This window comes from Alligator mississippiensis, chromosome 5, assembly GCF_030867095.1.
Source record: "Alligator mississippiensis isolate rAllMis1 chromosome 5, rAllMis1, whole genome shotgun sequence".
Lineage (NCBI taxonomy): Eukaryota > Metazoa > Chordata > Crocodylia > Alligatoridae > Alligator > Alligator mississippiensis.
Genome location: NC_081828.1, coordinates 137701142 through 137726040, shown reverse-complemented (window position 1 = coordinate 137726040; position 24899 = coordinate 137701142). Strand labels below are relative to the sequence as shown.

At 41.5% G+C, this 24899-nt stretch overlaps 2 protein-coding genes and 1 long non-coding RNA gene across 12 annotated transcripts in view; 2 read left to right on the top strand and 1 right to left on the bottom strand.

The window, feature by feature from the left end:
* Positions 1–4119, top strand: part of TMEM108 (transmembrane protein 108) — a 292926-nt gene extending 288807 nt beyond the window's left edge. For all 8 annotated transcript variants that reach the window (XM_059728773.1, XM_059728774.1, XM_014602530.3 and 5 more), the window contains 2 exons: positions 2097–2251; positions 3909–4119. In XM_059728773.1, the coding sequence (XP_059584756.1) occupies positions 2097–2251; positions 3909–4031 (278 nt within the window). In that variant the 3' untranslated portion in view covers positions 4032–4119. The remainder of the gene's footprint in view (positions 1–2096; positions 2252–3908) is intronic.
* LOC132250889 (uncharacterized) overlaps positions 1–24899 on the bottom strand; it is a 166151-nt gene that overhangs the window by 109957 nt on the left and 31295 nt on the right. The gene's annotated exons all lie outside the window — the stretch shown is intronic.
* Positions 10458–24899, top strand: part of BFSP2 (beaded filament structural protein 2) — a 32753-nt gene continuing 18311 nt past the window's right edge. For both annotated transcript variants that reach the window (XM_059728778.1, XM_006261938.3), the window contains exons 1-2: positions 10458–10533; positions 10840–11542. In XM_059728778.1, coding sequence (XP_059584761.1) covers positions 10964–11542 — 579 coding nt within the window. In that variant the 5' untranslated portion in view covers positions 10458–10533; positions 10840–10963. The remainder of the gene's footprint in view (positions 10534–10839; positions 11543–24899) is intronic.

Below are 24899 nucleotides of genomic sequence, written 5' to 3'. Positions count from 1 at the left end.
TCATCCATTGGATGACAACTGTTTACTTATGCAGGCTTTCCAGAGACTTTGATGGGTTTGTCTGCCAATGTGATCACCACCATGAGAAAAAGTTAAGTGATCAGGCTCTAAAGAAATGTATGCTCTCAGAGTAAAGATATTAGCCATAGATACATTGAAGAAACATTAGTCAAAGTGTGCGTGACAGTAAGCCTTATAATGGCCTGGTGTTTTCTAATGTGTAGGAATGAGCTAAGAGATTTTCCTATTATTTTAATAAAGAAATTGATACTATAAACTTACCTTTTTCTTTTGAAAAATTGCCTGAAGTCAACCCATTAACAATTTTTCTGTCATAGCTTACTCTGTTATTTAAAACTGAGCTCTAGCCTTACATTTTTGTGTTGACATTTTATGTCAGTAGATGCAAGAAGATGAAATTAGACCCATGGAAAATGGGTAGTTGCAATGTTTGTCAAAACATACAAAGCATATCTGACCTCTCTGCATTATTTCCTTTCCCCTTAGGATATGATTCTTTTTAAAAAATGAACCAGGGCTAAAAAAAATAACATATTTTTCAATTCCTGAACATTTGTTCTGCTCTTTCCTCTGACCAGGGATGTAGACATCATGGAGTACATTTTCACAAGGGTGGGTGCCTGCAAAACAAAGTGGATATACATCTATGAGAGCGGGTACAGGTACAACTCCCTGCTTGTTGATATAAAACAGATTGTTCAAATATACAGGCAATCAGCTCGTGTCTGCACTTTATTTTTACAGGCACATAGTAAGCCTGCAAACAAAGCAGGCTGTGACTCCAACTAAAAACAAAATCTCTGTTTAACATCCACTAGTTCATGGGCCATTGAGAAGAGGGCACATAAGGTGTGTGCCTAGCTTAAATAAAACTGTTAGGGTTCTGAAGTTATTTTAAGTAATAAGAAGATTAAACCTCCCAGGTCAAATCAGAACAATTTGATTATACTGAGAGTAGCTCCCAAAATCTCTCAACCATTTTTGCATTAGAAGTGCATGGTATGGAAGCTGATTAAGTTGACCCTACTCATAATACAGATTCCATCATCATATATTGTGTATAGGGTTCTGTGTCTTAGCTTGCATTCAACTAGTCTGCCCTCTTTGCCTCAGAACAACTCCAAAGACTTGAGTTAAGCCAAATAGTTCAGTCCTCAACACATGAATATGTCCCACAGGTTGAGAATAGGAGAAATCAAGATGGCACCAACGCTTAAGGCTTAGGTGAGTGATCCATATAATCCTAGCAGGCAAATACTGTACCGTGCTGCAGAGAAAGGTGGCTACAGAGGAAAGAGAAGAGCCTTTCTAATCTGACCTGAAGGAAAGTTCTACCCAAGCCCCAAAACTGGTATCAGTCTGCCTCTGGCCATGTGAACAAGGCACACAAGCCATGCACTGAATAGGATTCTATGGACCAACTCAGTATGGGTCTACTCTATTCAGTACCCTGTCTCCAGCTGTGGCTAATCTGATGCTTCAGAGAAAAGTGAAAAGAAGCCAAATTATGCCCCAGATAGCAGCTGGCTGAAGCTTGGAGAAGAGGCTTTTGTTGTTGAACACAACGTATTCATGGAATCCACATCTGAGATAAATAGGAAAGATCTGTCAATTTGCCTAGGTATCTAACTTCTGGTTTGCTCAGCCTTTCAGGATCGAAACAATAACCCATAGAACAAGAACTGCACAGTACAGCCTTTATAGACTACTTTACTCTGCTATTCTGGGGATTTGAGGAAGCTCTGTTTAGGCCTTGTGTACATTGCAGTTACATAGCAAAAGGTGTGATTTTGTTTTAAGTTTTAAAGACAACCTCAGAAAAAAAGTAAATATTTCAGATTCTGTTAAGGTTAAAGCATACTCTGCATAGTGCAGATTATAATACAGTTGCTCATACACTCATTTTAGTAGCATCTTACTCCACTGACTTTGGTGACAGTCTAAAAAGGGTATTCCAAATCCAAATCTGGCTTTGGCTTTTTTGGGGAAAAAAAGCAAAAAAAGCAATCAAGTCTGAATCACTGACTGCTTGTCCCACCGAAATAATCACATTCTTGACATGTTTCTGTTAACAGCAGTTCTACTGACAGTATGCTGCATGAGGAGGAAGAAAAAGACATCTAACCCAGAAAACAACTTAAGCTATTGGAATAATGCTATCACAATGGACTACTTCAACAGGCATGCTGTAGAGTTACCAAGAGAGATCCAGTCCCTTGAAACGTCAGAGGTATCACAGTTGCATGCTAACGAGTCCCAAGACCAAAGTGTTTCACTAAATAAATATTAATAAAACTTTGGAAACCTTACACATGTCCAAGGGAACAACCTTTCCACCATGGGACATTTCTTCTGGGTCAAATAATTTCTTGTCCAAATGCCCTGCTGTTGCAATCAAGCTCTCTCCAAAAGCTCTTGCTGCATGTCCCTAAGACTGACCTCCGCACTTAAGCAGAACAGGATACATTTTTTCCCTTTGGCTTTAACTTACTTTGGACCTACAAGCCTAAGTGTATCATCTCATCAATGAGAGAAAGTGGTTGCAGTGTTTGTGTTATCTGTGTTCCAGTTATGCCTTACAGAGGTTCATCTTAATCTCTTCAATGTGCCCATATATCATGATGATGGGAGCATTGGAAATGAACAATGTAAAGGGTGTCTGAGCACCCACTTCTCAGGAGGTGCCTCTGGCTTGTTCAGCATAAGTTTTAGGGGATGCGAGCTCCATATATGTAAAAACAATGAGCAGGAAACATTTACACTGATCAGCACTTGGGTATCTAACTGGTTTCAGTAGGACCTGTCAAACAAGCAGGTGCTCACCAATGTGAGAACTGTTCCAGTTATGCGAGTTAAACTGATGGGCAATGAACTAACTCAGGTTAAAACAAGACTACAACTCTGATCTTAAAAAGCAAAGAGGTAATTTCCTAATAGTGAGCTCTGTTAGCACGTAGAATAATCTCCTGAAGTAGTAGTAATGGAAACCCTATTATTTAAATAATTTAAACCTGAGCTGGACATACTATTATAGAATATCCTGCAGGTGGACAGATCCTTAGCTACAGGGGCTGAAACAAAAGCTAAGAATCAACTGCAAGCCCCTAAAAAATCTAACCTCCCCTCTTCCTGGTCTATCTATGACCTCTACCTGGCAAACGTGAAGTTATGCGAAAGCATCTAGATGGAGAAATAAGATACAGCAGCCCTCTAAAGAGCACATGATTCTTTCTGAAGTGAAAATAATTTTAAAAACCCATTTCTATTGATTTTTTTTTCTGCCAGTAAATTGCAGTTTGGGACTCTGTAGTGTCTTATATTATTAAATGCCAGTAGTCAATGCCAGGCTACCAGCCACAACATTTCTTCACTTCCATCACCAGTTTCAAGTGGAAAGGGCATATATTGCAAAGAGCATCATATTGTATATTTGACATTTGCTAATTGCTTCTAAATTACCTTTTTACAGGTTGGAGGAAGTCTCTTCTTTAACTGACGTGGTAGGAATCGCAAATACAGGATTCAGAGATTCTTGTTGCAAAAAAAAAAGGCTGGAATTGTACAAAGTTCTCTCTAATTTAGGGTGCCTCCAATTTAATTTTTGGTGGCCAATTTGAGAAAACTGACCTCCTGATTGAGGTCTGTGACCTCTGTAAAACCTGTTTTCTAAAATACAGCATCTAGGAATTGCACTCCCCTGCAGAAAAAGGGTTACTTTGCAAAATTAGGGCCCCTTGTGGTTTTATAAGAGCTTTATAGCCTCTTATTAAATAACCATAGATTCCTTTTTATTCCAAAGACATGCACAGCAACACACTGTACTGCACACTGAGGAGAAATGGCAGCATTGAAACAATTCATATTCTTTTTTTTATTCTTTCTCCTAGGATCATCTCTCTGAGCCACGTTCCCCAGCCAATGGTGATTACAGAGACAGTGGGATGGTCCTTGTTAACCCCTTCTGTCAGGAAACACTATTTGTAGGACATGAACAAGTGTCTGAAATATGACCCCCAACACATGCCTGTGCTTGTATTGCAGTTCCATCTTAATTGTCTCCAAATTATAAATAAATAAATAAATATATTATAAATATAACCTTTGTGTAATCCTGAATTATGAGAAATGTTTTCAGCCTTTTCTTTTCCTACAAATTGTCAACCTCTTTTTTATAAGTGTGGTACAACTTTACAGAACAAACTGTGGCTTTATAAAATAAAGGTATTTCTAAGCAAAAGACCTGTTGAACCATCATTTACTGAATGCTTATAAAGCAAGTTTCACCAGGTACGGTCAGTTTTGTTGAAGACTACCTGTTTCATACAGCAGGTACAGTGAAACACTTCACTTTAGATTGGATCATACTGTCTGTCTCACTAGCCATAATTACATCAGTCACATCTGGATTCAGCTAAGGAATTCCCTCAGTTATATGAGACCAGAAGGAAATGTGATGACTCAGGACAGCTGCTCCAAAAATATCATAAGAATTTAGCAGAGGAAAACGGTTAAAACAAGAAAAGCCTAAGCACATTTGGCCTTACCTGAACTTGGTCTTTCTCTGTTAGTTTAAACTAGTGCTGGCTTCCCCCAGATCTCACCATTCTGAATCTGGGAATTAGCTTGCATGTTCTCTGCAATTTTCCCCAACTCATAGTCAAGCTGCCCCCACAATCTTCTCCCAGCTTTGGCTTTTTGTCAGATGCAGTTCAGGGAAGTGCATTTTTGAGACACTAACACCTGTGTAGTCATGCTGAAGATTGACAGCTGCTCTTTTCTGAAACAGCTGACTAAATGCAGCAAGGCCTTGCAAAGGTTAAACCTTTGGTAGTCACTGGGTGCATTTACATGTTCATTAATGCACAGTAGTTACTGTGCATTTAGTTTAGTACTTGCTTAATGAAATACTAACTAAACAGACAGTAACTCACACTACTGCGCAGTAGCACCAGCACACGTTTTTTTTTGTCATGCTTACTGTGCAGTAGCCTAATGACACTGCGCAGTAGCATATGAGCGGAATTTTTTACCAGCACAATACTGCACAATGTTATTAGACTACTGCGCAGTAAGTGTCTCATGTAGATACAGCCCACTATGGACTAACTCCACAAAACAACTGGGCTGTGGAAGTGCTTGGTATTATAGTGCCTAACTTTTACGCTCCTTTCTACCATAATGGAATCCACTGCCTTAAGTTAGGGACCTGGCTTCCAGTACAATATCTGCAAAGAGGTAGGTTCCTAAAAATGGGATTGATTACAGCTAGCTGGCTGAGCATGCAAAGCTCTTTACTGCTTCTGCCACATCTTATGCGTGTATTGGGTTTGGTCTTATTAATGGATATACTGTTTGTTTTAGTAGAGTGAGATATGTGAGCTCCTCTTAGCTGTACCACACCTGTGCTGGACCAAGACAGCATGCTGACACTAGCAGCCCCTGAGCATTAAGGGATTGGCTTGCAAATCTGGCAGTAGTCCACTGCAGGTGCCCAGAACTTCCTTAGACTAGTCAGGGCTAAGCATGCCTCTCTCATGACTAAGCCTGATTAGAATCTGCAAACCAGACATTCCTCTGTCTGTGTCCCTTGAAGGGGCTAGATCTGGCAGGCATTTGCAGAGCACCTACTGAATACAGGTCCACAAGGGATAAGCTTAAAAGCATCAGAGCCATGACAATTGCTCAAGTTTCCTTTTTACACAACAGTCCAGTGGGTAGGACACTCCCTTGAGAAGTGGGAGTCCTGGGTTCTGGCTCCTTCTCCAAGTACTGTTTATGTATTTTACATGAAACAGTCCGTTAAATCAGAACTCAAGAATATCTCCTCTCAGGCAAGCAGAGTTGGCCTAAGGAAAATGGCACCCTGGGCAAACTTGTATTTTACCCCCAGATGCCCCTGCACCTTCCACCCATGTCAACAGCACTGCTGCAGGCAGGCAGGGCCCTGGGGCATAGTCTATCAGGGAGGCAGAGTGGCATAGTGCGCCAGATAGGTGGGCGGGCAGACACTGCTGCTGCCACCTGCACTGCTCTGGACCAGCTTCTCCAGCCTGGGGTGGGGAGTGGCTGGAGCAGGGCAGTGCAGGAAGCGAGTGCTGCTGTGAGTGCATGCTGTTTGTGCATGTGTGTGCACGTGCATGTGTGCATATGCATGCATGAGCATGGGATACACCCCTAACCATAGCACCCTGGGTGGACACCCACGTTGCCCACCCATAAGGCTGGCTCTGTGGGCAAGTGTCGTAATCAGAAAGTCCTTCGTGTCCCCTCTTGTGGCCCAGTGAATTGTCAGTTGTTTCCTACAGAAAGGAAAAGCATCAACACAAGAGTCGAGACTACCCCGCCCCAGAAAAGCGTACATCCTGATAGCTACAGCATTTTCCTGGGATGAGACAAACGTGGGGTTGAACCCCCTCAAGTGTAGATCAAAATGTAATTTGGGTCTCCTACAACCCAAGCAGGTGCTTCAACTACTAAATAAAAGGGTGGCAAACCTGCTCCTTCTGGGGCCGCATTCTTTGAGCAAAGAATGCTGGCTGCATATTTTTGGTAGAAACAAGGTAGGTAACAAGCTCCAGAAGAGAGTTCAAGGCTGTGAAGTGGCTAGAGGTGCCCAAGTCCCAGAGGGGGGCAGAATTTACTGTGCACCTCTATCTACACAGCATCTCCTCTGGGCTAGCTTAGGTGTCCCCCTGCTCAGTGTGCTGGCTGTTGCAGATCCCATTCTGAGGCCATATATAGGAAGCTTAGGTACGTCATTCAGGGCTGAAGATTCTGCTCCTAAATATCAGGTGAACATCACTGCACATAGGTTCTTGTATGGATCTAGACCCAATTGCCTACTCTTTCACAACCAGAAGTCATGCTGAAGCCTAGTGATAACAACATTTTTGCCCACATGATAAGCATGACAGTGGGTTCTAAGTATCAACTGACATGTGGCATGCCTTGAGATATTATACACATTATGATGATACCACATATTTGTGGAAGTCAGCAGCTCAGTCACTGCATGGTTTAGTCAGTCACTCCAGTCTTCTGGAGTTTTTTATCTGTTCTCTGGCCACAGTATGTTTTTCTTGTCACTGAGATTATGATTTTCCTTGAATCACTCGTCACTTCCTGTTCCCTACCTTTTATGAGACTCTTTCCTTCCTTAGAAACTGAGATGCTGTTTCAAACCCAACTGTTTCTCCTCTACAACCTTTTAGTAATAAAGTCACTCAATATTCTGTACATTTTTTAATCCTACCCATTCAAATAGTTGACTGTGTGCTGTAATGGCACTAAAATGTGAGTCTCCTATAAAATATACCTATAAATCTCAGTAGCCAAATAAATTAAACATGGTGGTAGTCGATAAAGCACAACCTATCAGGAAATATTAAGAAATAATAGAGAATAGCATGGAAAATGTAATGCCTTAATCTAAATCAAGGTCGTTCCATCCTTGAGCAGCCTAATACAGCTATCAGAGTGCATATTTTGGGGGTTTTTTCTTCCTGAGATTCCCTTTTCTATTGTTCACTGCCTGAAATGGGCTTTCCCCTATGAAGTCTAAGCCCTCCTCTCTCTCTCTGTCTCTCTTTCTCTCTGTCCATCACTCACATGTAGCATTTTTTGCTAATTGCTTCTATGATTTAATCAAGAATAGACTATGACATAATACAGAATTTACCAGTTTTCCAGCTGGCTGCAAACAGAGCTAAAAATCCCTGGGAGAGTCAGTGTAATATCTTTGAACATGTACTTTGTCCCATGGCATGGCAGGCATGACTGGAGGAAAGGGAACGTGACCATGATGCATCTGGACTAGCCGTTTCAAACCATCAGAGCAGTCCTGGAGATGCAGGGATATAGATGGACATAAGTTAGGTATCTTTCGAAGTGCTTTAATTCATGTCAGGAATCCAACTCACTATACCAACCCCAGGCCTAAAGGCCTCAAAGACAGATTGTTAACAAATTCCTGCCCCTCTCCCTCTTCCTACCCCCCATTCCTCCCAGCTTCTTTGTACTTAGGGCATAACTCAGAACCTGAGCTACAGTCTTCACCAAACTCTAAAGTCACATGGATGTGAAGGTTAAAGTGGGCTGGAGTGGTACAGGTGCATGGTTAACAGCCCAAGAAGTTGCAAGTTTGAGGCCCTAGCAGAAGTGCTCATGGTTTGACCTATCAGATTCCAATGAAATCTGTAAATTCTGCTAAATCTCTTGTTACAAAGTCACAAAAAGGAAAGGTTAGAATGGATCTTATGGCTGATTTAGTTTATTTTCTTGAATCAGAGCAGTAACATTTTTCTAAGATTAACCATGAAGAAGTCGCTGTCTGTAGACATAATGGGAACAGTGGAATGTACATATGTTCAATGGAGGGATAAAAGCTATGCATCTCTGTTTCCTTGCACCTGATAGCACAGATCTGCAAACTTCACCCTCCTGTACTAGCAAGGGTCACATCACCCATGTTCACCTCTGCAGAAAGACAGGTAGTGTTTAAACCACCTTGCACTGCTTAAAGCAGGGGTTGGCTGGAGCTTACCACCCAGCTGTCACCAGAAGTCTCTGCTCCTAGCAGCCTGTACTCAGATTCCCAGCCTCTCTGCAGCAAGCACAAGCTCAGAGGCTGTGGAGCACTAGGCTCTGCAGTGGAGGGGAGCACTGCAGAGCAGATGGATGGTGCAATTCAGCTAGGTGCTATCCAATGCTCTCTATGCAAGCCGGATCGACATCTTTGTTAGCCAGATTTGGCCCATGGGCCATAGGTTTCTGGGAAGTACCGCAGCTTGAGGTACTTCCAAGGGAATGCAGGGGCAGATATAATTTACCCAAGGGGCTCTACAGAAGCCAATGCAACAGAGGTTCTCTAGAGATTTCACTAATTCAGCACATTACTGAATATGCTTAAGATGCCAGGACCATAATCTTACCTGGACAGCCCTGCCCCCTTGGCCTGGACAGTTTATAATTCCCAATTTGAAAGGATGCCACAGGTCTGTTGTCTAGTTTAAATGATCACAGAACATTTCCTGGAGAATTAAGGACCAAGGAAATGCTAAATATCTTAATGTATATACAGTGGATTCTACACTAGCTGGAGGACATGGACACATAGATTAAAAGGACTTTAAACACTCTTATCCCATAACTCAACACTCTTTCTAGAAACACAAAGATAGAAAATATTTAGAGAGAAATGTACATACTTCTCAACGTACATCTAAACTAATATCCTAGCTCCCATACCAAGAGAAATACATATTAGAAATAATCAGTATTTAGGATGGCTTGGTTTAGGAAAGGTATCAACATTTTAGCTGATCCATACAAGGATGGTGATTAAATATGAATACCCATAAGTACACATGCCTACCATTGCCCTTGAATTCCTGGGTACATCTACAATTCCAATACTCTGCAGAAAACAGCTAGTGAATTTAATCTTTCCAATAACAAAGCTATCCTTCTACAATCTAATAAAATAAGAGACATTGCAGCACAGATATCACATATCCCACATGTGTAACTTCTTAATAACAAGCCACAACTGATACACTGTTCTTGAAAAAAAAGCATGGAAGCTAGTCATCATTAAAATACATGTAAAGCAAAGAAGCACAAAACTTAGACAGACCCAAAACCCAAGTATGCAGAGTAGTTCAAACTAATATCAGGCACCTTATCACTCATGACAAACAAAGCAATTACAGGGAAATCCAAGTATCTTTGTTACCTTATATAAGTCAAGTTTTACAAGCCACATCTGAAATAAAATAGCTGTCCTAAATTTCCAAACACATACCCAGGCAGCTACTTGCATACATACACATGTTGGACTTTCTTGTCCATTTCCATCTTATAAAAGACTTTAGCTGAATGCCCTCATCTAAACCTAAGCCACATGAGATAAATGCTTGACATCAGTACACTACAAACACTTGGATACATACCTACATATCAATCCTAAAGTGAAATAATTGTGGTTTCCTAATTTTGAAGCATCTATTGTCCTGTGAATGGCAACATACTAAACAATGAAAAATACTATGCCAGTTGCCTACCATATCATCTACCAACCTATAAAGAGACTCACCCATCTGCAATAAAAATACTCCAAAAAGAAAACTGAAGCAAAAAAAAAAAAAGAATGGGGAAAATCTTTTAATGTTGCTTAGCTATTTTCTTTTTTGGTCACTATACTTCCTTTCTGAGCATTTAAACTATGAAGATTTCAAAAATGAAGAAAATAGAATGTGCAAGCCATGGTAGATAGTGTTAAACTGAATGGATAGGGTTCAGTAACTATGCGCTGTTAAACAGAACAAAGATCAGTAACTCAGAAAGTCTTTGTGCAATCTTTTGCCAGATGGCTGGTGGCTACGATGTAGCAACTCTTTTGGTTGTAAAGATGAAGTTAAAGTATGGAGAGAGGGGTATTTCAAGCACTGTCAGAAAACCAAAGGAACTGTGTGAAGAATTCTGCAATCCGAACTAGAATCCAGTTGGGTTGCAGTGAGTTTCTGTTAACTTTGGAAGTTATGGATGCATGCTGGGAACCAGACATTGACACCCATGCTCACTTTGAGCAGTATACTACTTGGCATAAAATAAGACTTTTTCTGAAAAAAATGTACTTAAAATAGTTAAGGGATCTAGTCCTGTGCATCTGTACAGTGCATGTTTTACGTATTTAAAGCTAAGAATTTTGGCTGTCAGTCTAGAAAGCTCCTGTATTATTTTTTACATATACAGGGTAAGGAATTCCTGTTGTATTGTTACTGTAAATAGCATTGTACTTTTTACATGCCATACTTGCAGCTGCAGCAGAAGCAGAGATTTCTCTTGAAATGGAATGCTGAGCCTGTGAAAATTCCCCAAACAATGTGACAAATACGTCTGTGTTGGTCAGTGAAAGAACAAAGCTAACGTTCCAGAAGGACGTATGACAAAGCAAACAACAACACAAAACCAAAAACCCACTTGGGTCGGCAACTCCTACCAGTGTGGGTACAGCAGAGGAGCGACAAGGGAAAGCCAATTTGTGCAGTTCAGTGGACCCAGGTGCATCATGCCCTTGCCAAGGCGTAAGTCTTCATTCTTGGGGCAGCAGCCCTCCTCCACAACAGAAAGCATTGGAGCCAGCAGCCGCAGGGTAAGCGTTGGGGGCGGAGGAGTCCTCTCCAGACCCCGAGGTGTCTATGTGGGTTCTGCCCCCACTGGAGGAGTGAGCAGTCTTGGGACCCGTGTGTCCCGTAGAGCCCTGGGCATCAGCAGTGTCTTCCTACAGGGACTGCGTAGCTCCAGTTCAACGGTGCCTTTAGCCCAGGGTCTGGAAAAAGCAAGGGGCCTGTCTTATGAAAGCCTGAATGGGCGCTTGGTAGAGTACATAGATAAAGTGAGAGCTCTAGAACAGGTCAACCAGGAGCTGGAGGAGCACATCAGAATCTACCTGGACAAGAAGTCCTCCAGTGTCAGCAGCTGGGGAGCACTGAGAGAGAACTGGGAAACCATCTACCATCAAGTGAGTACAAGATCTTTGACAGTGAAAAAGGTTAATAGATCATTAGCAAATCCCTAGCAGCGATTATTGATGCTGATGATAAATGCAGCCTGATTCCCAGGCACGGAGCCCTAGATGGAGGATTTAAAAATCTATCTTTATAATAATTAGCATGATCATTTCACAGTGTGTTGTGGAAAATGCCTATTAAGGAGGAGAATTGCCTCAGGCATTCTTTACACTAGGGTGACTGAAATGTACCCTAAGGCCCTATAGTCTGGCCTGATTAAAATTTGTTATTTTCTTGTAGCTGATGTTATTAAAGTGAGGAGCACAATTATTATAAGAAAACTCCTAAGACTGAGTGAGTTTAACCACCAACATGATATCATTACAGGCTTGTTGCTTTATAATTAGCAATTTAGATTTAACTTTTATTCTATTTGCTTAATCATATTTTCAAAAGCTCTACTTACTTAAAAATAATAATTAGTCACAACCAAGAGCTTCCCTCTCTCATGCTTCCATCCTGCCACACGTGCACAACCTTTTATATGCAAGAAAGGCTGCCTCTACAAGACTTTTGTACAGGAAAATGTTTTAGCACAGGACTGTAGTGTCCATGTCTGTCTAGTGGACAAATAATTAATACATATGAAAATTCAACATAGAGACTTACAAATTATATATTTTGTTGGGCTAATGAAAGATTGCAGTAAAAATAGAGAGTATTTTAATATTATCACTTCACCTGGGCAGTGGTCCCTCCCAGCTGAGGATCTCAAAGCAATTTCCAAGTATTAGTTCACTAAATCTCTCAACATGCCTATGAGAGAGGTGGCTGGTCAGAGGGAAGCACAGAAAGATTAAATAAATTCCTTGAGGTAAAACAATGGATTTGTGGCAAAAACCAATAGACCTAAACATTCTAATCCCTAGTTCTCTCCTTTAGCTGTGAGATTATATCCTCTCCCTTCAGCGAATCAGTCCTTTAACCAGATCAGAGGAAAGCAAAATTAAAGTTGAAAGAAACAAGAGCAAAGCATCATATCCTGGTCATTTGGTTGATGTGTTCCCTCCCCAGTCCCCCCACAACCAGAAGACAGGAGTTTGATCGGTTTCCAGACGTGCAACTCATTTACGACCACTTCAATAAACCATGCCGCTTTTTGTGCTTTAGTTTACCTGGGTAATACAATAGCAATAGTTATACTTACCTGTTTTTGTAAAAACATTGAGGAATGAGTGCGGAGTCTTACTAGTATATTCAGAATCAAAGAACAATTGGGAGCTATGTAGAGAAGTATCAGTTTTCTTTGGGAGTGAGTACCAGACCCCTGTACATATGGTAAAATGGCTCTCCCGTAATGGAAAAGCCTGAAAGAGTAAACAGATATTTGATGAGTCATTTTTCTTTTCACCAAAATGCAAAGCAATGCACCTGAGAAACTAGAGGGTTGTGTAGGCTAAATGTTTCAGTGCCTGATTTTTTTTGCCTGAACACTGGCACACAAACCCTCACATTTACCCACATAAACTGGATAGCTACACATGCCTGTATAAAACACTGGCTTAATGAATGCAGAGAGGTAGCTAGCAATGTTAGCCTGAAGTCAGGCAGGAAGCAGGATAAATTTGCTTATGCACCTTATAGATTAACTAAATCAGAAATGCACAGCATAAGCTTTCATAAGCAGTGGCCTTGCTTCAGCCAGGTCTTCTAATGGCTGCTATTGATTGATGCTCTTGCCTCATTAGCTCAAGTGTCAAGGAGACAAGTAATGGGGATGACATCTAATATGAATCCTTCTGCTGCCCCATAGAGACTTATAAAATAGGGCTACACTGGAAGAGAGGAGAGGAGAGGAGAAGAGAACTGAAACACAAGATCCTAGCATTGGCACAGATGATATCCCCCAAAGGGAAACGGCTCCTTCCTTTTTATAAAAAGCATTTTCATTTTGTTTTCAATAGAAGAAATGTTTGAGGAGACTTACGGATGGGCACTGGGAAATGGTTTGAATCATCTAGGTCGCTGGCTTCTGTACAACTCAGCTCATTTGTTAGTTCTATGGGTAGGCCTTTGTGAAGTGAAACCGTTGGTGGTGTTAGGTCAGTAATCAAATCATCATCATGAAGAATAGATCCCTTTGTGGATGACACAGGGCCAGTCAGTTGGCCTCCTGTATGGAGTTGCTCAAATTACTTAGAGCCTGAGTTCTGAAAGGCATTTAGGTACCCAATTCCCTTGACTTCAACAGAAATTAGGCTCCTGAATACCTTTAAGAATATGGCCCTTATGTCCTAATATTGACTTCACCAACATAATTCCTCCCCTCTTGGAGTGTTACTTCTGATCTTCCCCATGGTTCCCCTGCCTGCCAAGAGCTGAGATTTGGCCAGGACAGTCCCAGGTTTGGTAAGTCAGTGTTGAGGACTCTTAGCAGAGCATCTTCCAACTGCCCAATAGAAACCTTCCCTGAATACTGCTGGCTTCTCCTCTCACGCCAGGAGGCCAGTCCCTAGTTCTGCTACCAACTGAACTAGCCATGACAAGGTAGGAAGACATGGGAACTTAAGTGGCTATGGGTAAGGGCCTTGTTGCACTTTACACTGTGAGCTGCACAAATGTTGATCGGTGTTACTGATAGTCTGGAATTTGGAGCAGTCACACCTTCAGTCTAGAAACCTCTGATTTTCCCACACCTGCACAGCTGTAACTTGCCACCAGAGGCCTGGTGAGCAGGGACAGGGCTAGGAGCTGTAGCTGTGAGTTGCCGCTAGAGGACTGGTGAGCTAGGACAGGCTTCTATCCCTGCCCTACAGGGGTGGATGTGAGATACCCTGGGATATTGGAAGAATTTCAACTTGGGCAGCACATCTGTGGGGAGTGGCCACACATTAATGAAACAGGATCCAAGCAGTGCGAATCAGAGATAATCCTGCCCTGGAATGGCATAATTTTGAGCTGCATAACAAGTGCTTAAAACCATTTTAAAGTGTTAATGTGCACAATCCATGGGTTAAGTGCTCCAGGAGCCACCCAACATTACTGTGTAAGAAGACCCTAACAGAGAAAGCCTTCTAGAGATAAGAGAGCAGCATTGTGTAGCTAGGAGAGGACCTGGGGCTAATTCAGGCAAAGAGAAAACAGACAGGTCTTTGGAGATCACTATATGAGTAATAGTGACAAAGCCAGGAAACCCAGGGGTGCAGAAAGTAAAGCCACTCAGAATCCATAAAACATGCATGAATGCGTGTATGTTGGCCAATATGAGCCAAACTTGAGGCAATGAAGATATTTTGCTATGTTTACCTACTTCTCACCACATGCCTTGGGGGAGGGTGAGGAGGAAGAGAAATAGGTTTCTCTTGCTCCTGACACTAAAGTCCTTAGAGCAACCTGTGGTGCTAGCAGGAGAAACAATAACAAAATTTGCTGCTTCTTCCACATGCTTCTGAAACAGCCGGTGATAGAATAAGCAAATCCCAGTTGGTGGAGAGACTTCCCCCTGGGACAGGACAAGGTACTCTTGTGGGATCTCAAAAGCAGCACAATTCAATTTGTTTTACTAGCATTCACTATAACCTTACCTTTCATAAAATGTGCAGTTGATAGTTCTTTTAAAGCCTGAAGGGAAACTGTCTATTTACTATGACAGTTTTACACTTTAACTTGGGCAGGCAGCTGTCAGATGTACAATTTTTCCTATGAAAACGTTGGAGGGGATGAATTTTTAATAAAGTGCTTCGAAGTGCAAGGAAGAATATCTTGCATTTGAAAGCTTGTCTAACTTTATCCCAACTACACAGTTGATCCAACAAAAGATATCACTCTAAGAAATCCTTGCCTCTTGCATAATTTCTAGACCATCATGGCTATGTCACTCTTACACAATGGTATTTTTAAGACATGTATGTACCAGGTGATGCAATGGATGTCATTTTTACTAAAAACAGCATATGCTGATGTGCAAAATCTAAGATAGCAGTGGAGTGGTAAAATTATCTACTGATTCTTTTTCCATAACATTTTTCTATTGTTTTATGTTAGTTAATTGCTTTGAGCCCTACTCTTATGAACACATGATTCTGAGAGCTCTTAGTGAAGCTAATGAGAATTCTGAGCATGGAATGCTGAAAAAGATCAGACACTCAGGAATCCACCTCATTACCATAAAAGACAATAGGTACAAAGATGGGAATTTTTTAATGTTTTTTTTTCCTTTAGGGGTCTTCTACTTTTCAACTTAAAATCTGTTTTTGAAGTTGCAAGTCATGTACACAGAACCAACACAGGTCTAGTGTTAAAACTGAAGGAAAAGTAGGACGGTGGAATCTCCATGTTATGATTTATTTGTAGGAAATGCAATATTTGAGTGCAAATGGACCTACTAATTTTACAATTATTCCTCTAATGAATTTTGTGCTTTTTCATGCCTTTTTGTGGTTTTTTTTAAGCAAATGTGGCAGTAACAAGATAGTACTTGATCACTGGATCTTTCAGTACAAAAAAAAATAAATAAATAAAGCACCAAATTAATTATGCAAATATCATGGGAAAATAGAGATGTTCAGTTAGGTATACAGGCCATTTCATTACTCGGTCATTGAAAAACAAAGAAATAAGCATATTCTAAATATACTTGTGGCATGCTTGGTTATTTAGTATAATTTTTCATGCATTTTCTGAAGTATTACACAGAAGTCTGTCTAGCATGGCATGTGACTTTTGAAGCACAATTAAATATTAGAACAAACCTGCAAAAAACAGAAACTTCTGCAGGCCAAAAACAATTAACCTACTCACTTCGACATTAAACACGTCTGAGCTGTCAAAAAACTGGACTAGAGAGGGTTTCAGTGAAGCATGATATATTTGAAAGGATACAACAGAGCTGCTCTCAGCACAGTGATGGCTGTGTCCACAAGTTCTATCTCACGTGTGATGATGGGCATGAACCAAGTACTGTACTGCAGTGGCTACAGCTGCATCTTTTCAGGGTGTCATGCATGTGGATAAGGCATACTGCCTAGGGACAGACATTCAAAAAGCATGAGCCTGAATTGATTCAATTTTTGCAGGTTAGTCTAACCTGGCTAGGCTAAATCAGTTATGTAATCAGACAGATATCCCAGAAATGCAGGCACAGGCCTGCAGTGGCTCAAGCTAGAAGCTGAGGGGCGGTAGAGCAGCCCTCCCTTCCCTTGTACAGAGCTGAGCTGAGGGGGGTGTGGCCAGGCCCCAGCAGGACACTGCAATTAGGGAGCCCCCTCCCCCCCGCCCCCCACCCCCGATAACAGACCATTTATCAGCTCTGTTATCAGCATTTAACACCCCATCAGAAAACAAAGCCTCACTCATTACAAGCTCTTCTTAAACATCTTTTTCTAAAGAAAGGAATGCAGGGACATTACCAGCTGAGCTGTTTATTAGCTCCAAAAAGCCCTAAGCAGAACTGTCCTATCTGCCTTATATAGCATTAGCTAGCATACCACATGCTGTCTACAGCCCGTGCTGCAGGAGAGAGGAGGAAAGGATCTCTGCTTAAGCAGTAACTGGTGACGGGGGGAGGGGGAGGAAGCATAGGGAAACCAGTAGACTCTACTGTGACTGCAAGTCTCTGCCGAGCTCCAGCTAGGGAGCTGAGGGGAGGGGCCAACCCTGCTGTGGAGCAGAAAGCCCCGCCCAGTCCCGAAAGCATGCCAGGGTGCTGGGGGTGTCTGGTTTAGCTTAAACCAGCAAAGGGTCTGGAACAGACATTGCATAAACCTGTTTGAGCCAAATCAGTTAAGTCTGATATTACATTCAACCAGGTTTATCTCAACCTGGTTTCAGCCATTTTCAAAATGGTGTATGTGCACTGAACATCTGTTCTGTTACAGGTTTAAACCAGTTTCTGATCACTTAAACCAGTTTATGACTAATGTCTTTCCCTAGCCACTATGTTTCATATTGGCACTCCCCAGCACAGTCTCTTGATGGCGTAGACATGCCTGGACTGGCACGTCTGCCTACCCTTTCTATAGAAACTGATCTTTAAAAATACAAAAACAAACTGATCACCATGGAAATGACTGTGGTAGCAAACTCAGTTCAATGCTTCTGTTATAAGGTTAAGTAGAAAAAGTACTGTTTACTTGAAAATAATATGACCTTGATTATAAGGTGACCCTCCAGTATTAAACTCTATATATGGGAAATGTATACATTTGTTATACTTTTCCAAGGATAGAATCTAATTATTGGAGGCTTACCTGGAATTTGTCGTGCTCCCACTGCTACAACAGGGAGAATAAATGTGGTGAGTCATAGCCCCCTTGTCCTCTGTCCCCTCCTCTCCCCCACACTTCTTTCCCCAGAGACCCTTCCTCACTGTCAGACCCTGCTCTCCCTGAGCACATAGAAATGAAAATCAAATTTGAAAACACTGACATGGAAATAAACATACATGTAGTAATTTGCATATAAAGAAATTATTACAGGTACCCATAGACATAGGTCATCTAAAATTGATACAGTTTACCTGTTTTGAAACTGCTGCAAGTTTTAGCAATAGTACTCCATAAAGATGCTTTTAAATAACACTTCTGTACCCACTTATATATAGTACAGACTATGCATGACATTAGTCCGAAGCCAAAAGGCTCATGATTTAACATACAGTACATTGGGCTGGGCCCCAGCAGAGACAACGGTGTTTAAATTCATGGTGACCCTATTGCTCAACACTACTCAGTATGTGTATGTACTCCAGATATCCCACACAAAAGATTTGTGTGCTAATTAGCTCCCCACTCATGACTGGAATCAGGTGTTCTTTTCATGAGTCCTGGGACCCTCCAAAAATTTATATGCTGATGAGGTGCAGGGCAACCTCATCTAGCTCCAGCTCATGTAGGGAGGAGCCACAATATTCATATGCAACAGGCTGAAAGAGGGGGCAGCAGAGGGATTCTGGGTAACCTGTCTAGGGCTCTGCTCAGTGATATTTGCTAGATATTTAAGGCTGGTTTAAAAACAAGAACAGATGGAAATGGGAAAGAAAGGTGCAGCTTGAAATGTATTCAGTGTAATGGCTGAAAAAGATCACTGAAGGGGACTGAGCACAATGGGCACTACCATATATCTTATTCAGATAGGTTATATAAACTTTTGGTAGGTTCCGATCAGTATTTTGCCCCAAATGGGTCACGTGTTTTATAGTCATGCTCAGTGTTAGCTACATTTAATCAACTTTATAGTTTGTTTCCATTACTGACCACATGTTGTTTTTGGCAGCAATTTAAATATAGATGATATATTTAGTGAGGTTTTCTTGTATGCAAATGTAAAATGAGGGGCTTTCCCCCACCCCATGTTGACTGGGGAATGACTGGGGGAAGAGGGGCAATGGACTCATCTTTTATTCAAGTAGTTGTAGTAAAAGGAAACTCTGAGAGAGGAGTAATTTAAACAGAAATGGCATAGATGAATAGTAAATGATTTAAGTTGTCAATGAAGGGCCACAATTTCACCAATTTGAAATACTTTACCTTTTTTGAAATCTTATTATGTGAAGTGCATAAATTTGAGGACACATTGTTATACCTAATCAGAAGAAAATTAATATAGCGGAAGCAATGGATTCTGTGACCTAAGAGATATCCCTAACAGTTGAAAGATTGATGACTCTCTCATTCAGTTAGTCTATAAGGTGCCTTTCTACCCTCCCTTCTTCCAAAGGCCTCTTTGTTCTGTTTGTATGAAACAAAACTGAACATTTTTTGTTTTGTTTTGTTTTGTTTTGCTTTGTTTTGTTGGGGGGAGGTAGGGGGAGTCTCTCCAAGACTACGTGGTGAACATATTTTGAAAAAGTAAAACAAAGAAGAAGTTTCTGAATGGGAATGACCCCCCTCCCCACCCCCACAGACATATATTTTGAAAATCCAGACCAGCCACATTTCCGGTTAGGTGTTTTCGTTTAGAAGTAGCCTATGCCTGAACAGAAAAGCCCCCCAAAATGCATCGCATTGGGGGAGTGATGTCCAAAGTAGAATATTTTTTCCAGCCCCCCAATAATAAGCTGCTGCCCTCAAGGCAAGGAAATCCATTTCTGAAGCAACCAGGATGACAGGAGAGTAATGCACAAGAGAGAGAAAATTAAAATTTGGTAAAGATCTTTGAACCTGAAATAGAACTGAGAAGAGCTTGCTGCTGGATGTGTCAAAAGCACAGCAATCCCTTATTAGTTCAGCTGTAATGAAGTAGCAACTGAACTGAGGAAAATCATTAATAAAGATTCCAAATCTATACACTAGCTTACGGATCTTGCTGATCTTCAATAGTGGACAGTTTAAACCAGGGTAATAAAAGATGGTTTACTATTATTTTAGAAAAATTTGGCCAGAGGTTCATATATCTGCCCTGGATTTACTACCATGCATGCAGTAGGAAAGAGAAATTATTTCAGAGACTTATTATCCAGCAGGGAAAGAAGAAAAATCGATGTAAACTGTGCTGGGAAACAGTTACATAGAACAACTACCAGAAAACAACTTAACATTTTTATTTAGAGGGAGAAAAAGATCAGAAAAAAATAACTCCCTGAATAACCATTTTAGAAAAGCAGTTACAGCCATACAGATAATCAGAAACAAGGAGTCAAATCCTGAAATTCTTATGAAATAAAGTCAGGGGGTGGTTTTACTTGCAGAAGGATTGCAAAATCAGGCCTCTACATGACTTAAATATTCCATGGTTGTTTTGCAGTACAGTGCACATGCCTTCTTCTGTCAAGATTATTTTTCTTGGGTGAGGAACTAGTGAAAGAGATCCATGCTCTTGAAGCATCCAAGTTATAATAGGACAATTCATTATAAAGGGGAAGAGGGGGAGGGAGGAGAGAAGGAAGGGAGGGGAGGGAATCATAGCCACTACCAGTTTTCTGTGACTCCATATCAGCTTACAGTTCTGTATACTAATTTGTCAAAGCTTTTATGAGATCAGGAGACACTGAGATAACTTTCATCTGTGAATTGTCAAGCCATCTTCACTCAGCAAAAAAAGCCGCATTAAAAGAGTTCATGGAGAACCACTCAGCAGGCATAAGCAAAGCTTCTCTGGACCATGAAAATGTTTCATAACCAAAGATCAGAAGAAGTCCAAATTTGACCATTTTAGGGCAAGATACAAGACTTGCCTCTTTGAATAACTTTCTCCTCAGTGATGAAGTCTAAAAGGAGCACCATCACTTCCCTCAGATAAATTAAGAGCAAAATGCACTAAGTGATAATGGATGAACCAAGGAGTGCTTCAGAATAGAGCATTATTTACAGGCAAAACTTTTTTTCTCACCTTTGTTACATAGGTATGACAGAGACAGATTAATGACAGAGATATAGATGGTTTGAAATTACCATCCAATATATTATCAGTTAGTGCAGCTGCTTTTTACTAGAGCAGGTGTGCACATGCTAATTGGGACAGAGAAAAATGGGAGGATTGCTACAGGAATTGAGTGAAATGAGAAAATATTGCTGAGGTGAATTTATGTGACTGAAATATAAATTCACCTCATTCTGTCCTGTCCATTCATCCCAGTTCACAATTTGCTTATGGAGAGTGGAAGAGAGATGTAAACATCTAATTAAGCGTGTCTCTTTTGCAAAAAAAGAGGGTTATTTATAATGATAATTCCTTCTCACAAAGAAATAGCACCTGGAGAAATGAGAATGCATGAAATAATCTTAGTGAGTTTATACAGATGAAAGGTTAGTTCAGTTCCATGACTAGTCAATTAGGAGTGTGTGTCTATGTACGCAAGAGGCCAACATGTATTTTATCTATCTTAAGGCAAACAACACTTTTCAAATCATAAAAGTACAAAGTAAGAGAATGGTAAAAAAAAAGGTATTTGGGCAAATGTCATCAAGGATGTGACTTCAGTGTATGATTTGGAATCCACTAGAGTTTCCCTTCATTTGAAGTCAGTCTTATGACAGTGGGAGGTATCAGTTCTCCATACCTATTCATATAGGAGTATAAAGTACGGAGAAAATAGAAGACTGACTCTTCAATAGATCACAGCATTTAGAACTATTTTGGAGAGGGAGGGGGTGGGAAGGGCAAAAAACCCCCAATTCTCTTCTCTAAATTTCTCCTTAATCTGCTATTAATTATTACTATTTTTGTTAAGCTGGCCAAGCATAGAATCGTAGAAACATAGGGTTGGAAGGGACCTCAGGTCATCTAGTTCAAGGGTCAGCAACCTACAGCCTGTAGGCCAGACTTGACCCACAGAGCCATTTGCTCTGACTCATAGATGTGGGACTTCAGCAGCAAGATTGACTTCATTCAAGTCAGAGGCAGGCAGGCGCAAAGCAGACAGGTGCTAGGAGCCAGCCACCACTGCTTTCCCCAGTGGCTGCACAGGGAAAAATGCCCAGCGCTGCCCCTTGGCAACATGGGGTGAGTGTCAATCTGGCCCTCAGCCTGAAAAAGTTGTTAACCCCTGATCTAGTCCAATCTCTGCTTAAGGCAAGATCATCCCTGACTAAACCATTCCAGTTAAGTTAAGGTTACTATATTTCCAGTATCAAAAAGAGGACTCCTATGGGAGTGAGGTGGAGGGATATGCCTGTGCCCTGCTGGTGCTCCTTACTCCTAAGCCATAACCCCCACAGTCCTGCTGCTGCCTCTCACTCCCAACCCACAGCTCCCTACCCCCACAGCCCTGCCAGTGCCTCTCACTCCTGACACCCAGCCCTGCTGCCCATGAAGCTTGCACGCATTCTCTCTCTGTCTCTCTCACCTGCCAGTGGCTGCCAGGGCCACATGCACAGAGCATGTGATCCCCCTACAGCCAATCACCTTCCCCTGCTGCCCCCAGCCCCAAGCAGCCAAGCTGGAAGTGCCAGGGAAAAGCAGTGGCAGAGCAAAAACCCAGACATTTGCTTGCATTTTAAAAAACTTGCCTGGACGAAGGACAGGGGACCATAAAAGAGGACATGTCAGGGAAAACCCGGACGTATGTGTCTGTCTGACCTGTTCTTAAAACTTCCAAAGGTGGAGATTCTACAGCCTTGCTGGGTAGCTTTCCATTGTTTAACCACCCTCATAGTGAAAAGTTCTTCCTATAATCCAACCTAAATTTCCCTTCCTGCAGTTTAAAGCCATTGTTCCTGTCCCCTGTGGCCACAGAGAATAGTTTTTTCCCTATTCTCTTCATAACTACTCTTCAGGCACTTGAAAACTGTTATCAATCCCCCACCGTCTTCTTTTCTCCAGACTAAATAATCCCAGTTATTTCAGCCTTTTGTTGTAAATTGTTTTAGAGGAGGGCTGTTCAACTTCATGGCAGCTGGGGGTTGCATACTGCAGTTGCACACCCCAGGCCATGCACCATGAGGGCTGCATACCTTGGGGACTGCACAGTATGTGGGCTCCCCAGGACTGCACTATGCGAATCATGTGAGCCTGCCACCATGCTGCCACCATGCTAGCTGGATAGACATGTTTTAGAAATTTCTAATAATTTTTGTCACTCTCTGCTGGACTCTAATTTGTCCATGTTACTTGAATTGTGAGGCCCACAACTGGACTCTGGACTCCAAGGGTACATACAGACATTCAGGGAGGTTAGGAGGAAGTTACTGTACTTCACGGTGTATAAATTGAGTTTTGAAGACAAATTTTTAACTCTTAAAATTCAACCTTGACTTATACACTGTCCCCTGCCTCAATGTGCGAGGTGCTAGAAGCCTGGGTGGGCTTCTGGGAGAGGTGGTGTGCTAGCAGGCTTCCTGGGAAGTTGGACTGGGCCCCTAGGAGCTCGGGCAGCACAGCCCTGGTGGGTGCTGCCACAGCAGAGGGAAAGACAAGGCCCTCCCACAGCTCAGGGGCTGCCCAGCCCTGCGGCAGCTTTCCTCCTGGCCACAGGGCAGGCGGGAAGCCTCCGCAGAAAGCAGGATCAGGCTCCTCATCACTTGTGTCTTCAGCAGGCTCCTGAGGCCGGTAGAACATTTGGTGCCATCTGGGAAAGGGCTTGCTTGTCCCATGAGCAGCACAGTGTGTCAGGCAGTGGTTGGGGGGAGGCGAGGGGTATCAGGCAGAGCCAGCAAATAGGAGGCAACTTACCTTGCTCACAGTCCCAAGCCTCTTTCTAGCTAACATTTATCTGAAATGTACTCTCTCCCAGGCTCTCAGTGTCATGCTGCAAGGGCATCTCTTGCTGTCTCCTTGATTTCTAGCTTCTGACCCACAGAATCGCCAGCTCTAAACAATACTTATATGGGCCTGATTTTGCATTTATTTCCCAGGAAAACCCTCAGATTGCCTGATTAGTTCCTATTCCAGACTTGGTATTCTGGTCTGCAAATTGAATAGAAACTGTTATAAAATCAGAAATCTTTAAACTACTGCTCCCTCATTTAAGCTAAATTCAAGGTAGCTATGCATACCTCACTATGGTTTGTATCAACACAGAACAAAGACACATTGCCTTGGAGCCACCCAAGGCCCAGAATAAGAGTATGCTTTCAACAATGAAACTTCCTTCCCAGAGGTTCCCAATGATTCTATTTAAAAAAAAAATACTAGTAATTTAGAGTGTACAAAAAACTACTTGAGATCTTTGGGTCAACGGTGCTATCTCATTATTTATAATTGAAAAAATATTGAGGGCAGCCCTTTTCAGCTACGTTTCTCTTTTTAAATTGTGGCACCACAATAAGATGAACTAGGATAACATATATATTAAAATGGTAAATGGTTCAGAGAACGTAGGTTACAAACATCTGTTCTTTTAAAAAAAACCCAATACATCGGGGTCATTCAATGATATCAAAGCATGAAAAATTCAAATCAGAGAGGGAAATGTGCTTTCACATGGCGTGAAACTTCCTGATGCTAATGTGCCCAAGAACAACACAATATCCAAAAAGGGATTAGACTTTTATAGAGATTATAAGGCTATACATAGCTATCATAATTCGTAACAGCAAACATTTTGAGGAGATTAAATCTCATGCTTTATGCTTTAAACTAATCTGTAAACTAGAGCTCAGGAAAAGAATTATTTCTCCAGGTACCAGTATTGCACAGTGCATGGTTCAGAGAAGAAAAGCACACTTTTCCATGAAGAAATGGGTATAGGTTGCTGTCAGAAACAAGGTACTAGGCGAATAAGCATCTGATTCAGTATAGCAAATCAGATGCATTTATGACTAGTAGCAAAGGAATTAAAACTACATTTAATACATATTTCTACTGATGAATATCTACACCGTGTTGACTTATGTTTTGTCATCAAGTGTTTGGTATTAATTCAAGTTCTGAAAAATCTCTGTTGAAAGGGGTATTTGTATGCACATAATAAATTGGAGTACAGCCATAGGT